Source organism: Blennius ocellaris (genome assembly GCF_963422515.1).
Source record: "Blennius ocellaris genome assembly, chromosome: 3".
Lineage (NCBI taxonomy): Eukaryota > Metazoa > Chordata > Actinopteri > Blenniiformes > Blenniidae > Blennius > Blennius ocellaris.
The window spans coordinates 7,372,728-7,397,042 of record NC_137652.1 but is presented as its reverse complement, the minus strand read 5'-3'; the positions used below and the strand labels follow the sequence as shown (position 1 = coordinate 7,397,042).

Genomic DNA, 24,315 nt, shown 5'->3' with positions numbered 1-24,315 from the left:
AGCCTAATCTGATTTTAATTCACTGCAGGGTTAACAGATGCTGGAGGCAGAGCGAGCTCAACTCTGTGAGGACAGATCAGATCAATTACCCGATCCGTCAATAGACAGCCAGTTAGAGACTACCCTGCGCTGTCCGTAGATTAGCTGAATATATTCTCTTTTAATCAGAGTCGCCACGACCTTTCATCAATGCCATCTTCCCTCTGACCAATGAGGTGTGAAGAAAGAGGAGTTGACAGGTTTGAATGTCCTTCAGTGTCTGTCCTGTATCATTACCCATCTCTCAAAATAGATCGAAGCTATCTAAAAAAAGAAATCCGTTGTCATGCATTCACAGTGTTTAATGGGGCTTTGAGACCTTGGTCAAACACAACTGTAAGTTGCGACTTTTGGTCGCACGTTTTCCTCTGTGCCTGTTTCTCGTGTTATCATTATTAAACAGTGTTCTGGAACAACTTAAACAAGGGATTTGCTATTATTTCAGCATCAAATGCTGATTACAGTGGATCCCTATTGTGCAGATATAATTACTTCATCGTATTCAGTATTTACCCATCCATAAAACATTGGAAAATAGGAGTGCTGCAAGCACTTGACTACATTTTGCTTCAGGCAAATTCCCCATAACATTGTCTACTTAAAAGATAGATATGTGATGGTGAAGCTAACTGCACCCATTTACTCAGAATAGAATAAAAAAACAAAGGGAGAGGGGGGGGAGACAAAAGTCACACTGAAATATTAACATGTCCAGTATGCAGCTGTGGTTGTTTACAAGTATGCATTTATTTATGTGTCCCTATTTGTGTGTGTGTGTGTGTGTGTGTGTGTGTGTGTGTGTGTGTGTGTGTGTGTGTGTGTGTGTGTGTGTGTGTGTGTGTGTGCGTGCGCATATCCCAAAGGGACCAAAACCAAAGGAAACCCACTGAGGGGAAATAACTAAATCATGCAGCTCACAGATGTTTGTTAAAAACTATCATCAGAAGAAAGAGAAGATGGGTCCAAAAAAAACCAAAAAACACGGACTGTTCTGTGGACATTATGATGTTGATAAAACTGTCCGAGCAGTGGTTAACATGTGTTAGATAAACATGAATCAAAATCCAGCTTCCACTCCATGGCGGCTCTCATGCAGTGTTATGGAGTGTTAACTACACAACAGCAGGACTGTGAGCCATATGCAAACACCACGATGAAATACTTGGCATGAAGGCACACGTGAAAGTCTTGTAGAAAAGTTTAACATCGAGTTTTACTATGATGGAGCTTAAATCAGTGATCGGTGTGACAAGCTGTCGTCACATCACGTCTCATCGTGTCTCCCTTTGTTCAAACTTTGGGTGTTTCTGTCATCGAAAGTGTTTTCCTGCTTGAAGGTGCTTCATACCGCGAGCACAGCGAGAGGAGCCCACTTTGCTGAGGCCACTGTTTCTCCCATTGCGTCAACATATGTGACGTGCCCTCATTTTCAACAGCATTAATCTCGGGGGGGGGGGGGGGGGGGTAAGGGACAAAGGAGGGGTGAAACATTATTCAGTAGACTGAGCATTTGACTCAGCGCTTTGTCTTGGGAGTCATCTGTGGGCTCTGTAAACGGTGTGTGTGCAGAACATCAGCCATCCTTCATGCTGCCCTGATTGTGAATCACCATGTGGCGACCTGATTGGTTTCAAAGTTGAACCCAACTTGAGGATGAGAAAAAACACCAAACCCAACAAAAACAACAAATATAAACACTAAGTAGCTTTTTTTCCCCGCTACCTTGTTGTGAAAATCCTATTACAGAAGCCTAAGTAACCTAGTCATTTTGATAAATCGCAGTAAACCACTGATTGTACGCAAACAAGAGAACGAAAGTGCTGAAGGGAACTGGGGATCAGTCCTAAGTTGTTATTGCTTCCTGAGTGGTCAGAATGAAAACTGATTATCTGTAAGCAGCACAGATTACACAACATCAAAGTCTCTTTTCCTCACAAGAAATCCCAGAAAGCCTGTCCAATAAATATCATCAACAATGAACAATTTTACACAATATGCAAAACTACAAAAAAAAATGTTTTTATACATTTTAATGCAGCCGTCCATTCATATTCATATTCATAGTTTTATCCAAGTCAGGGCGATAATGGGCAGACATTAGGCAACCTCTCTGTTAACTGTATATCACATACACACACACACACCTGCACCTTCAACCTACTCAGAGTCATCAATAAAGCTAACGAGCATGTTTGGAGTGTCGAAGGAAGCGAGAGCACTTTGAGAAAACTCACACAGGAAGAGGGAAAACATGCCGCCGCCACACGTAAAAGCCTGCATCAGAGTCATTGTGTTCCTGCTGGAACGTGACTGTTCTGCCTTATAAAACATCATAATGCCTTTGTAAAATGATTCATTCATTCATTTTATTTACTGTTTCCACAATAACATCCTTACGTCCATTGCATACTCTCCAACTACTCCTCGCAAGTGTTAAAAATGTGTCATTTGTTATCTAAGAACTGTAACATCTTACATTAAACAATACAGTACGGTACATATTTCACTATTAACTGTACTTACCACTTTGTGGTGTTCTGTAATTCATTTTCGATAAAAATTCCTCTCTTTCACCCTTTCTCTGTGTCAAACAAACACACATCAAGTGCCATAGTTTTTTAGCAGGTTCTCTCTCGTTCCCGTTACAGTATGGTAATTCTCTCCTGTTCAGCATTTGGCACGTCTCCAGTGTAATCACTAAGGGAAAATCACCCCTTGAAACACTTCTGAGTGTTTGGCTCTTAATTCATATTGCATGAAATGAGCATGCAGCTTTTTTCACAGGGGGAAAAAAAATGCCATGCTGTCGGTGGAACTTGTCTAATACAACGCACAGATGGGAGCTCTAATAACTAACGCTGGGGCCAAGAGAATAAAACAGCTATAAAATGAGACCCGTACCTGATCTGACAGTTATTTTCCAATTGAGACACCAACCAGTCGACAAATATTTCATATATGGAGCCATCGCAGCATGGCGATCATGCGACTCCTGCTGAAGCTGCCCGTTTCAATTTTTCCTCTGCGGTTGGCTATAACCTTTGAATCATTTAGTGGATTAATTTTGCAAATCCAATAATTGTTGTCCACTACATTCAGGTGTAATTATGCACGATTAGTGATGCACAGTAACTGGTTCCAAAGTACGTCACCGGCGGAAGATAGCAGCAGCAGGGTATTTTGGCTGCATGTTGTTAAGAGTGGGAGGAAGAGGAGACGTGTGTTGTCTCGCTTAGTCCGTGGTCTTATCTACCTATAACATACGTACATTAGATGTCACTTATTTTAGGAATCATAACAACCTAAAACATTTCATAATGAGACGTAATGCATTGTTGCTTGTTATTAACAGTATGTTTTAATGACTCAATAGATTATGCATATAGAACATGTTACGTTTTAGGCAGTGATTTGCCTTTTCAGGGCTGCGCACTGGTGGTGTTGTCATTAGCGTCTCCTCACAGTGAGAAATCCCTGGTTCAATTCCAGGCTTCGGGCCTTTCTTTGAAAAGGTGGCAGGTGTTCCCTCTGCACGTATGGGTTTTCTCCAGGTGCTTCAGCCTTCTTCCACAATCAAGACATGCATCCTCGGTTAAATCATGTCCCTCAAATGCCTGCTGGTGTGCGTGTGCCCAGATGGGTGTGTGTGCCTGCACATTTACCCCATTCTTCAGCCAGTTAAGGTCAGCTGCAACCATCTGCGACCCTAACTTTGATAAAGTACAGTATATAAGCTGTATCGATGCACAGTGTATAAGATGGATTATCTTTTCACTTTTTTTTACTAATTGTTAGATTTTGCCACCTTTTTACTTATTGAATGGTTAGAAACAGAAAGTAAAGTTGGGGATTTAACCGGGAACCGCTTTTATGTTTTCTGCACTTGGCTACTGGGCTGCCCAGCAAATAACCTTTTCTTCAGCAATTTTAAAAGCTTTGTGCAAACTCTGACACCAGTGCTTTGAAGTGTACTCATGTGTCACATGTCAATTCATCGCCAAAATATTGGCGATGAATTGCCACAGCGCATAATAAACTCACTGCAGGCAGACACATTATGAACCCACTGTACATCCAGCTCTCACTTTCACCGAGGTTTAACCAGTATACAGTAGGTCATATGAGTAAGTAGGCCATCACGCTGCACATTCCTCGCCTTTCTTTTTTTCTGCCTCGATGCTACCGCGGTGTATTACTGTATAAACCTTGACACGTTCGACCTCTGACAGTCGTCTTCGCCACTCAGCCTGTCAAACAGGCAATTGAAGAGGCAGTTGAAACAGTATCAGCATCACACCTGAATAAGAGGCTTCCTCCTTCTGAGCATGAAATGCCACAAGGCGCATGTGTCAGTGGCACTGGAGTGAGTGGGCGTAATAATACTGCTATGAAGGAAAGAACCTGAGACATGTCAGCTACATTCACAACAGGCAGGATAACATCCTCCCCCTCGACCTAAATGAAACTTTGTGCAAAGTGTTACAATATTATTTAAATGCTAAATCCTTTTAGATGGTCACTGTCTGGTATTACTCATTCCTGCTTCAAATCCTGAGAGTCACCTGGTGCTAAACAGCTTGTGTGTGTTAATGATCGCACAGAAACCTGGACACTGCGACACATTTGGTGTCTAGAATCAGAGACATAGATGTTAGACAGGAGGGAGTACTGGTTCCTCTGGTGCTATTTTATTTTTATTTTTTGCTTAAGTCGACTGCAGTTGGGAAGGAAGTGGCATTCTGGCAGATTGCAGAGGATGGCGGAGCTTCACATTACCTTTAATTGATGTTAGAAAACAGGTTTCGCGTGCAACAAGTTATGCAAATGTCATACCTATTGCTTTACAGTGCAGAGGATTATGTCAAAAACTGGATCACACACATCAATCACACGACACGGTTTCATCTTTTGTAGTTCACAAAGTGGAAGACTGCCAAATTAATTGTACTCTGAATGTTGTCATCTGAGGTTACCTGAGATATTAAATTTATATAATTGAAACACAGTGAGAAATAAACACGAGGAATGCAGTGGACAAACCAGATACAACCCTCACAACCTCACCGTCTCTCCTTTATGGCCTCAGTTCCATTGTAATTACTTCAAACCGCACTTAGGTGAATACTAGACTGAGCATGTCGAGGTGTGGATTGACAGACAATAAAACTAGTGTCTAAATGTTTTCTTCTACAACCTTCCATTGCGGAAAGTCCAACATTAGCTGCAGTATAATAGTGAGTCAGCTTCTTTCATTTTCTCAGAAGTCCAGCAGCTGAGGGAGATTGTGGAAAAAGAAAAAAAAAACGAAAACAACAACAAAAAAAACAACCCAGAAAGCTTGTGCTTCACAGTCAAAAAACTCAAAATATAAAACCCCAGACTGCCTTCCTCTCAGAGCAAAGAGAAACAGGCAGCCGAAGCCAAGCCAGAATACGGCAGGCGAAACAAGAAGCAGACAGTGAAGAGGGGAATGTTTGTCCATGCCAGGTACAGTGCAGTACACTCTGCAGGGGGAGCGGTCAGATGTGAGTGAGTCCCAGAGCTGTGGAGAGGACCGGCTTCATGTTATGATAGTGTTTTCTGAACAGGCAAAACACTGGCTGATTCCTCTCTCGAAACCCTCCAACCACAACTAAAGTTGATTGTGGTTACTATGAATGGAAACAAATATAGCACAACATTTAATGGAATCGCGGTCAGTTTCAAAACCTCTCTCGATCTTCTTAAACTCATTTCACTAAAGTAAAGTGACATTGACACAAATCAGCAGCCAGCTCTCATGGCTTATATGGTGTCACTGGTGCATCATATTGAAGTCTTCCTGGTATAAATGTAGTAAACTCACTCTGTTTGTCTCCTATGTTTCCACAGCCGTTCCAAAACAGAGGAGGTGAACTTCCCACTCCTACTTTATTCTTCTAAGAAAATAATCTGGAAAGGATCACTCCTAAAGCTTAAAACTATTACATCAATCAATCTATTACATCAAAGCACACATTAGGAAGACAAATTCATATGATGGAAACCCACCAATCTTGAGTTCAACTTTCAAAGCAAAAGCTTCTAACTAGCAACCTTTTTATAGTACATTTTTGGGGCTCAAGCAGCTCTTAACAAAATCTTTTATTTTTATTTATTTATTGAGTGACACATCCACAAAAACTTACATAAGTTCATATGAGCTTCGTGAAAAACCCTAAGTGGATCCTTTAACACAATGACCTGTTGTAAACACATACGCTGTATACATATTGTATGTCCTATAATTAATATACTGCACTGAGTTTCATCTTTAGATGTGTGCGAATAAACTAAACTAGATAGACCAGATTGGAGTGGATTCGTCTCGACATCCCCCTATCTCACCTTGGATACTCTGTGATTTTTTCTTTTTTAAATCTGAAGTACCACCAAGAAAATTACAGTCACCTCCCTATAGAGATATTTCACAATCTGAACAAGAGTGAAAGTAAAAGTGTGTGCGTGTGTGTGTGTGTGTGTGTGTGTGTGTGTGTGTGTGTGTGTGTGTGTGTGTGTGTAATATGACCACTGACCCTTTAATATCCCCTCAATTACATCTTTTCTTTTCTTTTCCACTGTGACAAACTGTGGTCATGTTTCACTTCCTGACAAACACATTTACCTCTTTTGCAGTGTCAGACAAACAGATTCCCTCCCTGCCAACAACAGGTCCAGTGATGATACTGTATCTTTTTCTTTGAGCTGTCACTTGATCCTCGGAGGCTTCCTTTTACCTCCCGAGTCAGTTTATCACGGGGTCCTGTGGGTCTACATACATGCCTTGTATGTCTGGAGGGGCAGTGATCCTGAACAACACAGATTCTGTGGGACGGTCTATTATGGATTTAACTGCAGGCTTTTCAAACTATCTGAATGTCGCACACAATTTATTATTTGTCTCATAAAGCGCAAAGGGGGATGGCTTATGAATGGGTACTTTGTAGATTATAACAAGCTTATAAAATGTGGAAAATGTGTGCGCACATTACTGCACCTGAATGCTTTCTGTGTTTCTGCAACTTGAACATACATAGACTGGTATATGGTAGATTTCAAATATACAGTTCTGTAACAATGGACCGCTGGAATATTATTTCATATCTAAATAAAAACGGAATATCATACATATAGTATGATTCACTTTGTGTGAATGTCAGTGTGTGTGTGTGTGTGTGTGTGTGTTTTCCAGAAAGAATGAAAGTGTTACGTAAAAGGCCCCGGAGTCTCCACGCCCCCCCATCCAAAACACAACAACACACAACACACAACACACAGCACACAAGTACACCCTTCACTTTATTTGAGCCAACTATGCATGACCTACTTTGGGAACCTTTCAAGCTGAACAATTAACATTTTGGTGGGGGGGGGGCGTCTTCCTCCATGGCGTCCTTTCCATGGAGGAACTGACAAGACAAACACCGGGCTTAAACGCAAGCACTTTGGCATGAATACTTGGGTAAGTTCTAATTAAACATGAATGATAAAGGCATGCCTTGTTTGCTCAGTCAACTACATCAGAATACAAGAGGAAGACAACAGTTTGCTGAGCCAGTGAGATGAGATGGGCTCTCTCAGCATGCTCGCCACCAAAAATGAAATATACAGTAGATCTCACTGCTTTTTATAGCTCAGCCTGAGTAATGTCCAGCCAATGAATTACGCATCCACCTGCGTTCATCTTTGCAAACAAGCTTTTTTTAAAAATTAATTTCCCTTTATAATTTTAGATTTAGGATGCATGCACTGAGTTACAAAGCTACAAAGGTCATGACTAAGGAGATCTATAAGAAAGATTTTCGAGATTTCTTGCATGGCAGGTAAACGGAGCAGTTGGCCAACAAAAGATTGCGATTTGGCGACAGCATTTCACATGGTGGCATCGACAAACAGAAGCATGCACTACACTTCATTGTGGCTCTGGTATTCAGTGTTTGCCTCCTTTATGCAGTTTGTTAATAACCTCAACAACATAAGGGGATGTCAGCAGTAGGTAATAGAGCGTAGATCTCCAACTACAGGCTTGCCCTAGCAGAAATCTGGCCCTCTGTCACCAGAGTGTGTTTCAGGAAGAAGTTCAAATGAGGACAAGACAAGCATTCAAATCCCAGGAGTCTTCGCCAAGAGTAGCCACACTTTTATTGGAGTGTCAAGTCCGGCCGAGAATGTGTGCTGTTGTTCTTGTTGTTGGCGGCCATGGTGGCACTGTGTGTGTGTGTGTGTGTGTGTGTGTGTGTGTGTGTGTGTGTGTGTGTGTGTGTGTGTGTGTGTGTGTGTGTGTGTGTGTGTGTGTGTGTGTGTGCGTGCAAGAGGCTGAGAGGAGACATGGCTTCCTTTCTCTGCATCCTATCATTGTGTGCCATACAGTATCATCTTGGTTCTTTTAAAGAGATTACATTCACTCTAGACATTTACTCTTACACTGTGAAGGCACAAGGTTAAAAAAAAAAAAAAATCATTCATAAAGCTGGACAAAAATGCAACCTTGCCACTGTGCTCTCATGCCAATAACCTGAGATTGAGATAAGAGATCATCTCTGCTGATTTTGTGTTGTGTATTTGGGAAGACCACCCTCAACTATGACAAAAATCACAAAACGTTTCAACCTTTAGCGACTCGTCAGCATGACAACATTTGTGCACATTTGTGTGCAGTGTGTACTTGAAAAAGAAAGTAGGTGTGGTATGCATTTGACGGAGGTGCCAAAGAAACCAAATAAATGGTTTTTGAATGCCTGTTGGGTTTTTTGGGTTGTTTTTTTTACAAATCAGTCTCAAAACCAAATGTTTGACCTCATAAACACCCTGAGTTGCTGTTGCCGTACAATGACCCGGTTGTCGTACATGTTGCTTTGCAACAGCCGGCTCTGATCATTCCAAACTTTACAGTGAAGCCAAAGGCTGGCACACTCCCTCTAAAAAGCAAAGGGCAGTTTTCCCAAGTCTGCTGTAGATTCAAGGCACTGGCTTTTTGGTTTTTGACATGTGCAAATCAGATTTTGACAACCTTTCAGCAGGAAAAGCCTCGGAGGCCTCCGTGATCTCTAGTGCCCTCAACCAAAGGGGCCCTGGACGCAACGTAATCAACTAACCATGCATCCATCACCTAAATCACTTTGTTCAATTCAGGGTCGCAGGGGGTTGGAGCCGATCCCAGCTCATTATGGGCAGAGGCTTGTTAACTACTTCTATATGTATACAACTAATATTATATCTGTACATGCAAGCTAATAATCAAAACTTTTTTTTTTAAAGCAGAGTTTTTGGGAAGAGCACAAAGAATTGTGAAATAAAGAGGAAAACAGTGCAACATAAAATTAGAATCAGATTGCAAAATTCTGTAGATTCAAAGCTGGGATCCATCAAATGTGGTGATTTTCCAAATAATTTTATACTGTACAAATAATTCAGGTTTCAAGTGTATCATATGAGCACTGACAAATAATAAAGTCTCTGGCATCCAGGTTATTAGTCCCTGCAATTAGTTTGAGGGAGATACTGGAAAAAATATTTTTGTTGCGCAGTGGAAATAAATTAAACTGCATCCTAATGTGTCAATGATAATCAAATTAATCTAATTAAATAAAAATAGCCGCAAATTGGAATCTGTAATTAGCCCAAAATCAGCCACGTTATCCATCTACTCTTTAAACTCTTTGAGGATCAATTGTACAGTTCTTTAATGGTTTTGTGCCGTCTTATCTTACAGATTTACTTTTACCTTATGAACCATCGCAAGCTTTTTAATCATTCCCACCTCCAATACACAAACCTACAGTGAGGCTGCTTTCCAGCACTACTGTACAAACCATATTTATGAAACAGTCTGCCAGAGAACCTGAGGGCTGCCGAAAATGTTCATGTTTTTAAAAGCAGGTTTCCTTTTTAATAAGGCTTTTTAAATAATGCTCCCTTTTTTCCAGTGTTTTTATTTTGGTTTTTTTTTACCTCAAAATGACTTTGGCCTGCATTATTTTTCTCTACTAAAAGTGCTATATAAACAAAGTTTGAGTGATTGAAACACTTGACAGTTCACTAACCACACATATCCAATGACTGTATGTTTCCCCAGCCTCTGCCTCATGAGCTCGCTGCCTAAAAAACTCCTAAGCTCCATGAAACACCTTCTTCCCGCCTCTTTACGGGTTTTCACCTTGCTGAAATGCCTCACAAAGAGCTTTTATCCTCACCAGGCAGTCATTTCTGAGGCTACATTTTTAGAATTGAAGAAGTGTAGACAGTAGAATTTTACCACTTGGACCAACTCTTACTATTCATACCTTGAACGTTGCCTCTCGACTCGGCTTTGCACAGCCTTCAATCCACCCACACCCACCAGTGATGGGCTGCCCAGAAGACAGGAAGAAAATCTGGATGCATGTGAGCTCTGTGTGTTCATTTGTTTTGTTTGGTTGTTTTTGGTTTTGTTGTTTTTTTTCTCCATTCAGGTGTTTTATTGATCTAATTTCTCTTCCAGTAGAAAGTCATCTTTACTGCTTGTAATACACAGAAATGTCAATTCTATTTGCAAATTTAGACAAATGGTTGTTTATTGCAAGGTGCTTCAAATGTGTCTGTGAGCATGGAAACTGTATGCCAAAACTGAATTTCCTGAAACCCAGTCGAGTGTTTTTCCTACCTCTGAGAGACAAAGATTCACACACCGTTCCACTATTTCACCTGTTTCTGCGAAGCATATTTTATCATTTCATTTTAAGCTTTTTTTCCCCCACACTGAAATATAGTGACAAAAATAGAACAAATAATTAAAATAAGGTTTATTCATTTGAGCCTAGAATATTCTGTTGTCAATTTTTGCAGCGAAATCTAAATTTCTGCGCAAAACAGCAAAAGACAAAACAAAACAATTGTTTTATTGTTGGTTGTTGCTTTGACTGAGACCATACGGATGCTTTGAGGTGATGTGAGTAATGGGGCTTAGATTCTCATTATCTGTGGATACTCTGCTTTCATTCCTTATCTAATTTGTGTGTGGGGCATAAAAAGAGAGAAATGGGGCAACTGAGTTGATGAAATGATCCTTCATAGATTTTGGTATTTGGTGATTAATTAATCTGGTGTTGGGATTCTGCTGGTAACATGTAAAAAAAAAAAAAAGTTTATAGTCTTCTCAATGAACGTCCTCCTGTTTAATTGGATGCATCGTCACTAATTTTAACATGATTGGTGTATTGTGTTATAACACCTTACAAATACCATGTCAAATCTGTCAACGTTATTATCATATCATGCTTTACAACATCAATCATAAACAACTTGTGCGTGCAATAGCGAGCTATTAAAACGTGCCGCTACCAAGAAGTGATGCACCAACGATGCTTCTTCCTCCAGTCAGAGTGACGTGGTTGTTAACAGATGTAGCTCAACCCACCAGCCGAACATCTTGCTCCATTTGTCTGGGGATGTTTGACTCAAAGGTAGAAACCAAAAACAAGCAGCAAAAAAACAAAACAAATGACCCTTCAGTAGGAGAGTCACTGTCACAGGCTTTTTATGAACCAGCTAACTAAAAAAAAATTCACAGTGAATTATTGTAAAAGATAATTACTCCTATAGTGTTAGTTCAGTCTTTTGTTCACATACATTATTTAAATAAAAAAAAACAATACATTTAATCATCTTAATTGCCTAATTAAAACTTAACGCATATATAACTGCATTGAATAATATTGAAGGTGTTTCGACACTCATACCACCTAAGACTTTTCAAGAATTTTCAAAATTGCTGTTGTGATAATTATGGTACGTGAAATGATAGGAACTGCATTTATTCCTTTATGATATTGAAATGTTTTCAAATAATATACTTTGGATTTTTGTGATACAGAACCAGTTAAGTTAAGGTAATAAACTTGAAATATATAGGAATTATGGAAATACAAATTTTCTCTTTGTAGATGAACACAACACAAGTGACAGTAAAACTGTGTGTGTGTGTGTGTGTGTGTGTGTGTGTGTGTGTGTGTGTGTGTGTGTGTGTGTGTGTGTGTGTGTGTGTGTGTGTGTGTGTGTGTGTGTGCGTGTGTTTAGTCAAATGTACCTGTACATTAATCCTATAATTGAATATAAATGTTGTCTTTTGACATTAAGCTCTACTTGTGCTGTTACCCTTATGACTGTATATACTGCTTTAATTAAGTAATAATAACTGCCTTCAATCTTCCACCACTTGAATCTGTTTCATTCCCTGAAACTCTATTGCTCTTGGCCTCAATGCTGCTATATTTTAATAAATGTATGTTGTGCTTCTGACATTTACTCACTGATGACTGAATACATGTCATACTTAAGATTGCACAAATACACTCACGACTTGGTAACGGTCACTTAAGATGTCATCAAGAACATCTACACACTCAAAACAGTAAAGTAGGTTTTTCCATGTCTAACCTGGCAGCAATTAGTTTTTATTGAATTACACAATGAAAGGAAGGTAACAGTTGTGTCAATAACTTCAACCTTTTTTTGCACTTTGTCAGCACATGTGCTTTGAATGGTTCATCTTTGCTTCACTTAATAACAATATAATTAAATATACAACAGCCCACAAGAGAACATATATAATTAAAAGACTTGCATTCAACAACAGCAACAAAAAAAAAGAAAACAATTCATATCTTTGCCACAGTATTATGGATACTCAGCAATCCACTGAGAAATACAGTCATTCCCCAGCATGCTCACCTGTAACATCCATTTCAAAACCCAAAGAAGCAGCTGCCAGCTTTATAGTCAGGAACCCATAATGCACCGGGAGCCCCTGTGCATGCCTGGTGTTGGGATTTAATTGGATATTAGTATCCAGCAGTGTCTGAATTAATCAAATCATTTCCATCCATTAATTTAGTGGAGGAACATACAATTAAAGCCTTATTAGTGTGCTCTCAGGAGTATGCCTTTTCATCCCTCTGCAGAACATTGAGAGTTGGCCAGAGTCCAGTGTGAAGCATTTTCCCTGCTTCAATGTGGTGCTTCCTCATGATGGGCATTCGGTCGATCTACAAACCGACTGCAAGCTTTAAGCAAAGAAAGTGTCCGTCTATAATAAGCTACTACTTTTCCCAGGGCTGTGGTTAGTGCTAAAACTTTTAATGAGAGCTTAACTACATGAAACAAAAATGTATTGTTGGCCTCTATTTTTAGTTTTCACCATTTGACGGATTATGACATTATTAGGTCATGGGGTTGACAAGTTTTAGAGGAACACTACGTAGTGAAACTTCCCTGTGAAAACCAACACAAAAACGCCCCAAATAGGTTGAAAAGCGATTCAGAGATTTAGTCAGCGAGAAAAAAAAATAATCCAGGGCTCTAATGTAGGTCATTTTATTATAATTTACATATTTATATATTTTAGAACTGAATTATGCTGCTTTTTAAATATTCTCATAGACCTTAATTACAGAAACCTTTTTATGGTTTAAAAAATGAAAAAGGGAAAAATCCACTTTGGCTACCTAGTTGAGGTTTAACTAAAATATCACACATGGACAATAATTCAAGAACCCCCCCCCCCCCCCCCCTCTCCTTTCTTCTCCTGTGAATCCAAGTTAAAATGTTTTGCACAAAGTGAAGCAGACTGCTTAGATGAGCAGCCATCTTTAATTAAAACCATTTACAGAGAAAACTGAAGTGAAGAAAAAAAAAGAGCTGAAGGATTTAACACTCTGTCATCCAACGCTTCTGCAGATCAAAGACTTTTAGTTGTGCTTTTTAATGGTTACGTAACATTGTTCTGCCTATGAAAAGTTGAACTTGGTTGCTGTGAAGTCAGTCCGAAGCTGGACAGCGCCACAGATTTTGAACAGGATACAAAAAGCTCATGTTTATGCCTAAGTATAGTGGTCAATCAATACAACACCGCTGATGTAAGGTGACACTAAAAGTAGGCAGCGATCTCTTGGAAAAAGAGTTCTTAAGCCCCACTAAAGACACTATTGTATGTATTTATAGAATAATATATGTGCGTATATGCACCTGTATGCATGTATATTTGTGTTTGTGTCTGTCTGCCTCTCCGCCTGGCTGGCTGGCTGCCATGTGGCCCACCTCTTACTGTCATCCTGTCTGACATTAGGGCTAAGCTGGATCTCATTAGGACCAAGGTGGCAGTGATCCCGTCACCATCGCTTTGGCTCCTGCCATATGGGTCGCCTCCAAGGTAACGGGGCTGTATCAGTCTCCTCAGAGCTGCAAGCCTTGTTAGAGCACATGCACAAACACACAGTATACACAGGCGGAGTATCTACTCCAGAGACAAGTGTGCGCTGTACACATAAAGCTGAATAAACACATCAAACTGAGGGGATGCAGAAATGAGACTAAGACAATCTGGTGCAATCTATTGATGAGATGCAGTGTAAATAAATGCACATGCGCGGGAGTGTCAGGAATGAGCCAAGAGTATAGTGTGGTCACAATGCATGCACGATAAGAAAATGAAAAATAAGACATGTAAGATGGGCAGGGCTATCAGTGACATCTGCAAAGTTTCCACTGTGCAACATCACAACAATCAGTTTGGACTTGTCATGGTCGAGTCTCAGTCAAACACAGCTTTGCAATGCACAGAAGCTCGAGCGGAGCCCTGTTTCTCCTGCAGCCTCTGAAGGAGTCTGACTTTTATCAAATGCTCTCCAACTAAGCAGGTAGTCATTTTATGGTTTTGTTTAGTGCTTCCTTCCGCCAGCTCACAAAGACAAGAAACTGATGAAATTTTGTGCATTATTATACGACAGCGATGTCGCTTGTCAATAAAATCCCAAATAGACAGTTATTACTTCTTTTTTTTTTTTAAACAGTTATAAACAAGTCCGTATCCTGCATCAAAAACAATTATTCATTTTACTCTAAACAAACGGCCACACCTTTCATTTCAAGCAAAAACACAGTGTCTTTTATGGTTTGTTTTATGGCTCTAAAATTCACAGTTATTAACTGGGCTGGTAATGTACTTCACATGCAACTAGGACACCCGAATAGACTGAAAGCACAACAACTGTGTCAAAGTTCTACTTTTCCAGATTGGCAATCACTATAGATCTTTCTTTTTTGTTTTTTTTGTTGTTGTTTTTTCACTCCAGCCTGTTTGTTTTGGTTCAGCTCTGAAGCTCGCAAAATAAATAGTTCATTTCTTCACTTCTGTAACAAAAGCATGTAATCAATCATTCAGAATTTATGACACTGTCTATGGCCCAGGAACTGTAAAAATAGATATTTGCATTACACAAGGTCTTAAGCCAGACTGCCTGATAACACATTAATAAATGTTGCTGCTGTACATATGCACAGGCTGATAAGAGATAAACTTTGCCTCTGTGTTACAGTAGAATGCAGGGCAGAACTAGCAGAGATGACGCTGTGATCACATGCTACTACAACAATGACCTGGACCCCGTTCTTTAATTCCTGTTCCCCCGTCAGTGTCCCGCTGCCTTTCCCAAGCCCTGCTGTTGTTATTATTTTGCACTTCTGAAAGCGAGCGGCATGAATCCCTTGTGCAATACGGGTCTGCTGCAACAAACTGGCTCTCCATCTATTAGGTTCTCTAGAGAGACACACTATTATACAGCTAAACAGAGGGGGGGCGGCATTGTTAAGGAGTGTGAAAAATAACTGCTCTCTTTAACTAAGTTATAATGTTTGTTTGTTTTTTGTTTTTGTTTTGTTTTATGGTTCCTGCATGCACAAAGACACATATTCTCCTTACCTTGACATGCTGTCGCTGATGCAGGTCTGACCATGGTATCCCTCACCTCTGGCTGACAGCGACCCTTGTGCCATGCCTGGCCGAGATTTCCACGACTCCATTAACGCCGTTACGGGCGAAATTAGATTCAACAAAGGGTTGGACTGGTCTCTCACATCATGCCGCGTGAAAGACATTGTTCCTTGCGCTCCAATCTGGTAATGGAATGAATGTCCACCAGAATTAACTCCAACAATGGCGGATGTAGACATGCTGTTATTCTCTTGGTAATAGCTGCCATCATTGGTCTCCTGCTTAACCCCCTTGGACAGTACATTGTTGGAGAACACATCGGACTCATAGTTCCCATTGATAGAGGAGACAGGGGGTCCCAAGATACCGGAAAGGCTGTATTCGTCAATGTTATTCCTCAGAGACAGGTAGGTGGTCTCAGACCCAGCGAAGAGACCAAGAGATGGTGACTGCTCACCATAGGATTGTTGATTCATACATCCCTCACTTTTGTTTGGCTCACTCTTTATCTGTGTAATAAAGGGTGTGCTACTCACATTACATTTGGAACTACCTAAACACATGCTCCTGAAGTCAGTCCCAGGTTCGTTTTTAATGTACTTTACCATGCCCATCTGGTCCAAGCCAACATTGAAAACTTCTCCATCCACCATCTCTACTTTAGGAAACTCAAAGTTCTTGAAGTCCGTGTCGGTGGTGAGCCCTGCTGCTTCTGGGCTGTTGGTGTCATTCTGTACCAAACCTAGTCCACTAACTGGGCTGGACACTGGAAATCCAACAGAGGAGGGGTTCTGTGGGCTGCTGACAGCCAAAGTGCCGCCTGTGGCAGGGCTGGAGATGGAGGGCCTTATCGTGTTGCAGTTGTTGGTAGTGCCAGAGCAGCTGCCACCAGTGGGGCTCGAGACAGATGACCTAATGTTACATGTGGTGCTGCAGGACGGAGGGGATCTCACACTACTCATACTCTGAGGGCTGGACATGGGGGACCTCATGACATTGAGCGGGCTGGTGAGTGGAGGCGAGCCCACCGTGCTGGACTCAGCTGGGCTACATGTGACTGAATTCCTGCGCTTGATGTTGGCTAGGGTTGCAGCACACGAAGTCTGGCTGACAGGACTACCAACTGATGAGCATAGTGGTCCAAAACACACCGGTGGACTGGTGGTAGATGACACCATATTGTTACTGCCTCCAGGGCTGGAAATGGAGCTGGAGGTGTGTGGACTGCAAGACAGAGAGGAAGCCAGCATGGACGCTGAGCTCACTGGAGTACCGGAGGTGCATTCTCTGGGAGTGCTGCTCGGCTGTTGGAAACTAAATGGTTTTAGGTTGGGACTCTTTGTGGGACCTCCCTGGTTCTCATCCACGGCTCGTCCACATACTGGATACAGCTTTCCAGGACTGTTACTGCCCCCATGCTGGCTAAATGCAAAGTCTGCCTCCCTGGCAGCATTCATATACAGGCCCATAGACTCAGCTACCGTCTTGGAAAGCTCCTTGGAGTCCATTTCCTGCTTATGACCATGGACAGAGTTGTTGAAGTGTGGGAGAACAAATGGCTGGTTCTGGCTGCGCCGAAGCGCTGGCTGCTCCTGCTTCTTTGTATTGTTGTCTTTGCAGTCAGTGGCCAGGCTTCCAGCAGGGCAGCTGACATTGACTATGTCCATCAGGATATCATTGTTAGTCAGATTTGAATCCTCCGTACTGCAACAGTACTCCATAGTGCCGGGGACCTGGGACCATTTGTTCTCTGACCCATTCCCATCAAAGAAACTTTGGTATCTTTTGGTCTCCATCTCTGGTGCATTGATTCACCTGGTGAGGAAACACAAGCACACACAAGTTTACATTGCCGCTGTCACAATATGCACACAAAGTATTGTTTTAACAATTACAATGGAGAATCAGACTCATTTGGAGCATGTGCTTTGAGTTGGAATTCATGTAAAACTAAATTAGACATTAAGGAATATTGTCATTAATATAAATAAATTGCTTGGTATAGTTTAAAGTTATAGATCAATGTTAAAGCACATTTCCTTCAGACAAACCTAATGCAGTAAAACAATGCGTGTCAAATGTGCAAATGGCAGTGTCGGATATGTGAAGATGTAAAACACAAGAGTAAATTGACAGATATTCCAGTGTTACATATTTGCTGTTTAGGGATACCAAGACAAGATTATTAAATTACAAAAGTACAAAGCAGGTGTGTACAGTTTTTCCTCTCTGATAAGGCTCATCATGTGCACAGCAGGGGGCTGTACAGTACAACTTGCTGCACTTCAAGAGTTAATTCATCTTCGTGACGTCGCCTGGGCTTTTTGTTTATATTCCCACCTCTACTGCGCCTCTATTGGACAGTTCAGACAGAAACCCAGCAGCCCTATCAGGCCACACGTGGATTGGTCTGAAGGCTGCCACTCAATAGTTATTGCTCTTGCAGTCACAACATTGCTGCGACATACTGTAACTTCAAATGTTGTTGGCTTCATCGTGTGAAAATATACAGTGAATACTGTCAACAATGAAACACTTTAAATAACAGAGCAGTGATGCAGCCGTAGATCAGGTTTGTTTGTTTGTTTGTTTGATCGATTGTTTGTTTGCGTGCACTCCTAAAAGCTCTCGGTCAGCCGGGATACCAAAAACTTAGTCAGATCGTCAGCAAAATGTGTGCGAAATGCTTGTTAATAATAAAAAGTAAATAGGTGTCATCTTTATGAATCGCCCCTACAGTCCGGACGCGGCTGCCGTGTCTGTGTGGGACATGCAACTCTGCACATCTCTCCATTTTGCGGGTGCGCAGGGGGGGAAAAATAGCGGAAAAAATATGCAAAATGCTTCCCTTCTTATTCCTTCTTAAGTTATATCTCTGCTTTTTATGAAGTTGCGTTTTCGAATCCATAGATGGGCGCGGAAGATTAAGCGCAGTTGGGGGATATTACACATTCTTTAAATCACGTTTTTTTATGTGATTTGACAGCAGCAAATTGATGGACTTCTCATTGCATCCAGACAGGTGATAAAGGAAACACGAAAAGCTGATATATAAATTTTTTTTTAAATGATTCAGACGCATCCGGGCTTTTTTTTTTTTTTTTAAATAAAGTGTATAAACTTCTTGGTGAGTTTTATTATGGAGCAGACAGCAGAGGGCTTAGCGGTCCCGCTAAGAAGTTATAATATTTCCAATGAAAAGACAACCGAATGCATGCAAGTAATGAATCACCACCCCCCCATCATGAGAAATAAGTGGGCTTTCTTTCTCGTGTGAGACTGAATAAAATGTGGAGAGAAAGCCAGCCTGCTGCGTCCGTCCTTACCTTAATTACGACATTCAGAGTTGTCAGGTGGCTGTGTTGCTGGGCAGCGATAATCCAGAGGGCAAAAAGCAAGAAAGAAGAGAAGGGGTGGTGGTGGTGGGGGGTGGAGAAGAAGAAGAAAAAAAGAAGAAGAAGACACGCAGAGCAAAGTCAATAAATAAGAACGACTGTCTCGTATCTACTCTTTCCAGCACATAGTTGTCAGTTTGACAGCTCCAGACACAGTGAGGAGAAGTGCGCTGCGTCTGATCAGTGGTAATCCTCAGCAGAGAGACAGGACGGACGGCGGCCAGCCGGGGAGAGAGAGGGTCGGACCACAGCGGCGGATAATCTCACATTATGGCCGTAATTTCTGCAAAGATTAGCGAGTCCCGGTCCTGGGTGGAAGTGAGTAATAAAAACAAACGAAGGAGTCGGGTCGGACTTGCAGTCAGAGCGACGTCATTCTGTGCACATGGACCCTCCTACTGCAACGAGTGCAACACAAACTCCGAGGAGGAGGAGGAGGAGGAGGAGGAGGAGGAGGAGGAGGAGGAGAGGGGGGGAGGAGGGAGAGGAGGAGAGATGGGAGGGGGAGCTGAGCGCAGGTAGACGGAGCCGTCTGGAAATAGGGCACCGTGCTCAGTGCAGCGCTGTCTCAGATAATCTCCTGTGTGACGCTGGGAATAAGTCACCGATTTCAAGAAAATACTTTTTTTTCTTTCTTTTTTTTTTTTTTGCCTTTGCCAAACCCTCGACCTTCATTCTTCACCCTACTTTAGGCTTGTATTCATTATTTCCGCATTTTCTTTCTTTCTTTCCTTTTTTTTTAGTGCCACATCTGAACAGGTTTGTCATGCAGGTCCCACAATTTAGATAAGAGGCTCAGGTCGGACAGGGTTCCCAGAACATACTTCACAGTAAACACGAATCCAGCAAGACCCTACAAGTACTATGAGAAAAGTCATTGTAAGAGTGAAATAAAGGCAATGTAAGATGCTTCCACTAGGTGGAGCAATATTTCTATTGCTGTTCGCAGAGTAGATGCGGTCAAGATGTCACCGACTTCAAGTCCCAAGTCAAGTATGACCAGAGGTCAAAGTAGCAATTCCTGTGATTAAGTCATATTTTAGTATTCTCTAAGTGTTTGGATTCCACTCATTCTCCAGTATTATGTACTCACATCTATTCATCTTCTTCACTCATTTTTTTTTTTCAAGTTTGGGTTCACGGTGTGCCTGGACAGGTCACCAATCCATCGTGTGGCAAATACAGGAGCCAGGGGGAAAAAAATCATTCATGCACAAGGTGAATATGCACATGCCACACAGAAAGGCCCCCAACCCTGACTCATACCTTAAATACTGTCATTGTGAGGTGAGAGTCCTAACCACTTACTTGCAGCCTATTCTATACGTCTCTCCTGAGTACATGCACACTTTTATTTAATAATCAAACCTTTTGATTTCAATAGCCAAAATGTTTGCTTCATATCTATATTTGTCTTCCATAGTGTGACTTTAGAAATGTATTTGAAAAGTGTCCAATGGACTTTTGCGTAAACAACTGTAATACAGCGGTACTTTGAGTTGTCAATAAGTCCCATTCAAACAATTGACAGTTTAAAAGTTTAATTTGAGCACAAACTTTTTAGTGCACTTTTTACATTTGAGTGTCTCATTTTCACATTTTTAATGGAATTAAAACCATACAGTATGACTTTGGGCAGGCAAAGTGAAAACTGTATGTGCATTTGAAGAGAACCATTAACTGAATTTATCACAACCTACACATGCCTCTGTGGTGATTTCAGAAAGAACGAAACACTTCCACTCTTCACTGGTGATGGCTGTTCATATACTGTTGATGTAAAACAATGACAGTTCGATTTGCCAGAACAGGAAAACTGTTTAAAAAACTGTTAGGTGAGCCAGATATATGCTCACACTTAGTTTAAAAGCTATCAAACTGCAGCTTCGATTAGAGGAGATCTGTGTAACACACTGGTAATGCACTGGTGCTCTCACGAGAAAGGACAATGTGCTCGTGTTCATCCGCGACGCCAACATCCACCAAATTTGCTTCATCATTTAGATTAAGCTATTATTTACATTTTACTGCCCATACCTCATTGCACTGATGTGAGCGCAGACTTTGGTTTTACTCCAGCAACATCCAATAATCATTTTAATCTCTGGAGTTGTCAGTCACATTTGGTGCCGTTTCACGTGGCTGACTATCAGGGTGCATGTAAGATTTAGGCTGAGAGAGTGGAGCTCCATGGAGTGGTTTCAGCGTTTCTCTTCAATGCTTGTCTGGATTCTCCAAGCCAGCCTGTAGCTATTACCCAAGCAAGGCAGCAGCAGTTAGATTAGTCAAAGCCAACCAAGCAACACTGCCCGCCTCCCTGATCTGCCTGTTAATCACCCATGAATGGGGACCTGCTTTAGGAAAAAGTAGGCGAATTGAGATATAAGCAATGTTTCCCACACCCATTCATGCAGTTCCCACTTGTCCATTGCACATAATGGGTGCCAGTCAAACACATCATGAGCAAATCTAATTTAGCTTTGCATCGCAGATTTTTCCACAGGGACAGAGTCATAAGAATTTGCAGACTGACAGCAGAACACGGCTGATATCAAATCAGTAATAATTGGCTCCCTCATTGGTAAAAATTGAAGGCAGCTCTCTTGAATCTCTCTGAGCTTTCAAGCGCTGTCATTTTAGACAAATCAATGATAATCACACTAGCCTGCACACTGTACATTCATGGTGGATAAAAATAGCAGTCTTTTGAAGGGAAAGGGTGTGTGTGTGTGTGTGTGTGTGTGTGTGTGTTGGGGTGGGGGGTGGGGGGTGGGGAGGTCCTTTCAGAAGAGTGATTGCTATGATTAGGAGCAGGCTTCCACTCCAGTTTAGACACACAGCAGACAGCGCCGGTAGCTGAAAGGGCCGGGCACACATCGACGTGCATGCGGCGCCTCATGGGGACAGGTGAATTGGAGCATGCTAACTCTGAAACAAAACACTCGTCAGCGCAGCAGAAGACCCCATCCCTACTGTGTGAGGTAATTACAGAGGCAGTTTTAATCGGAGAAGAAGTCTATCGCCACCATCCTCCATCAACAGAGTCATGTTCCGACGAAGTTCTTCAGGACGTCTAATGTGACACTGTACACATGCAACACAACCGAACGATACATCAGATAGGAACAAATGTGCTGAATCTACAAAAAAACGATTGAATTTCACGTCAAAACTTTTGAAACCTTACTGTAACAAGAATACTACATAACCAACAAAAAAATAAACACACACAAAAAAAACCTGTCCCTTAGATTTATTTTTTTTTTCCTCATCACAAAATTGACCTTGAACAAGGCCACCAAACCACATTCCATTTCTTTTGTGCTCCTCTTATTTGGTCTCCAACTTCCATGTAAAATACATGCGTGTTTACGTACAGTTGTGCTCCAGAGAAAAGCGTGCATGTGAAGTCAATTGGTGATTCTAAATTGCCCAAAGATGTGATTGTCTGTGACGGGCTGCGACGTGCTTATGGTGTAAACTTGGTCAACAATGTCGCCAATGGAAGAAGTCATATGACAGAGTAAAAAGAGAGAAGTACATTCACATTTCTCCATCTGTACACATCATATTTTGATGACTAATTATAAAGGAAACTATCAGACCTTTTACTATTAAACCAAATGTGGCTTTGAAACTGCAGGCAGATTGTGTGTGCGTGTGTGTGTGTGTGTGTGTGTGTGTGTGTGTGTGTGTGTGTGTGTGTGTGTGTGTGTGTGTGTGTGTGTGTGTGTGTGTGTGTGTGTGTGTGTGTGTGTGTGTGTGTGTGTGTGTGTGTGTGTACCTTGACTTTCGGCCAATGCCAGCAGGGATCTGCTCCAGGCTCCAACAAACTTTAGTGAGATGAATTGGGTGCAGAAGATATATGGACGCTTGTTTCATTACTGCATTTATTTTACTGTGTGGACTTTTACCCACAAGCTGTGTTGATCAAAAGTCTCGTAGTTGATTGCTGGAGGGAGATGACAACATGGAGTGTGAGTGGTCAACAACAGTCAGGCTGTATTTCGTGCCTATGTGGGAACTTTAAAAGTGATCTAATCTAGCATTTCTGGCCAGGTTTCATTGGATGCATCCACTCACTGTCAGTAAATGAAGAATTATTCGCTGAAAAAAATCTAATCTTATTCGTTTTGGCTACTGTCAATACGGTCAATGTACTCAACAGACATTTATAACATACAGACTGAATAACCCATGGTTCAATGATAAGACAGCGGCCTTGGAAGGTCAGACGTGAAAATATAGTCTATTGAATTTTAAATTGTGTTGCCATGGGAACAAGCATGTTTTGACATCTGAACTCTGTAGCCATGGTCAACGAAGACAGCTTGTAAAAAAAAGAAATAGCCTTGAGCTGTTGAGGGTGAATGATAATGAAAATGAATTACTTATTGTGTGAACTCACTGCATTCCAAACTATGAACACAGTTTTTATACAAAAACTGAGTAAAATCTATATTTGCTCCCATGATATAACTTTCAAATGTGGTCAGTTTTCTTGTGCCTGATTTTCAGCCTTATTCACGGAGGCATTCACTTAGACAACAAATTCTATTACACTTTAACCTGTTAATCCAAGTTGACCAGTCAGTGTAATGTTTGATTTAACAGGAGTTGTATTTCTGTCATGAAAGCAGTAAAATGAATGCAAAGTCCAAGAGTTACACAACCAACTTGCTTGATTTTAATTAATTCACCCAGCGGTATAATTACAGACAGAATCATCCAAGTGTGACTGTATCAGTGTGAGAATTTACACTTTAGAATATTGCAAAGGCGCATTTACATGATTCAAGACCAGAAAAAATACATTAACAAGGCTGGATGGATGGAAGGCTGGATGGATGGATGGATGGATGGATGGATGGATGGATGGATGGATGGATGGATTGATTGATAAATCTTTTAAAATGAAAATGTTAGAGAGAAAATAGTCAGAGCATTATGCAAAGTCTTCATGTGTTTCTCCTGAGACAGCATAAATAAGGCCATCCTCTAGTCCCAGTTTTGACACAGATTGCCACTCACCTTAAGTTGCTCGACTACATGAATAGCACGTATCATTTAAATCCTGAATGATATGCATTCGCCCTGCCTCCCAAAACAAAAGATCTC

At 41.3% G+C, this 24,315-nt stretch overlaps 1 protein-coding gene across 1 annotated transcript in view; it reads right to left on the bottom strand.

Annotated features, from left to right (window-relative positions):
• The window catches only part of nr3c2 (nuclear receptor subfamily 3, group C, member 2), a 79,168-nt gene extending 59,687 nt beyond the window's left edge, over nucleotides 1-19,481 (bottom strand). The window contains exons 1-2 of the mRNA XM_080521034.1: nucleotides 19,129-19,481; nucleotides 15,791-17,617 (exon numbers count right to left, since the gene is read on the bottom strand). Coding sequence (XP_080377160.1) covers nucleotides 15,791-17,598 — 1,808 coding nt within the window. The 5' untranslated portion in view covers nucleotides 17,599-17,617; nucleotides 19,129-19,481. The remainder of the gene's footprint in view (nucleotides 1-15,790; nucleotides 17,618-19,128) is intronic.
• Between the last annotated feature and the right edge of the window lie 4,834 nt (nucleotides 19,482-24,315).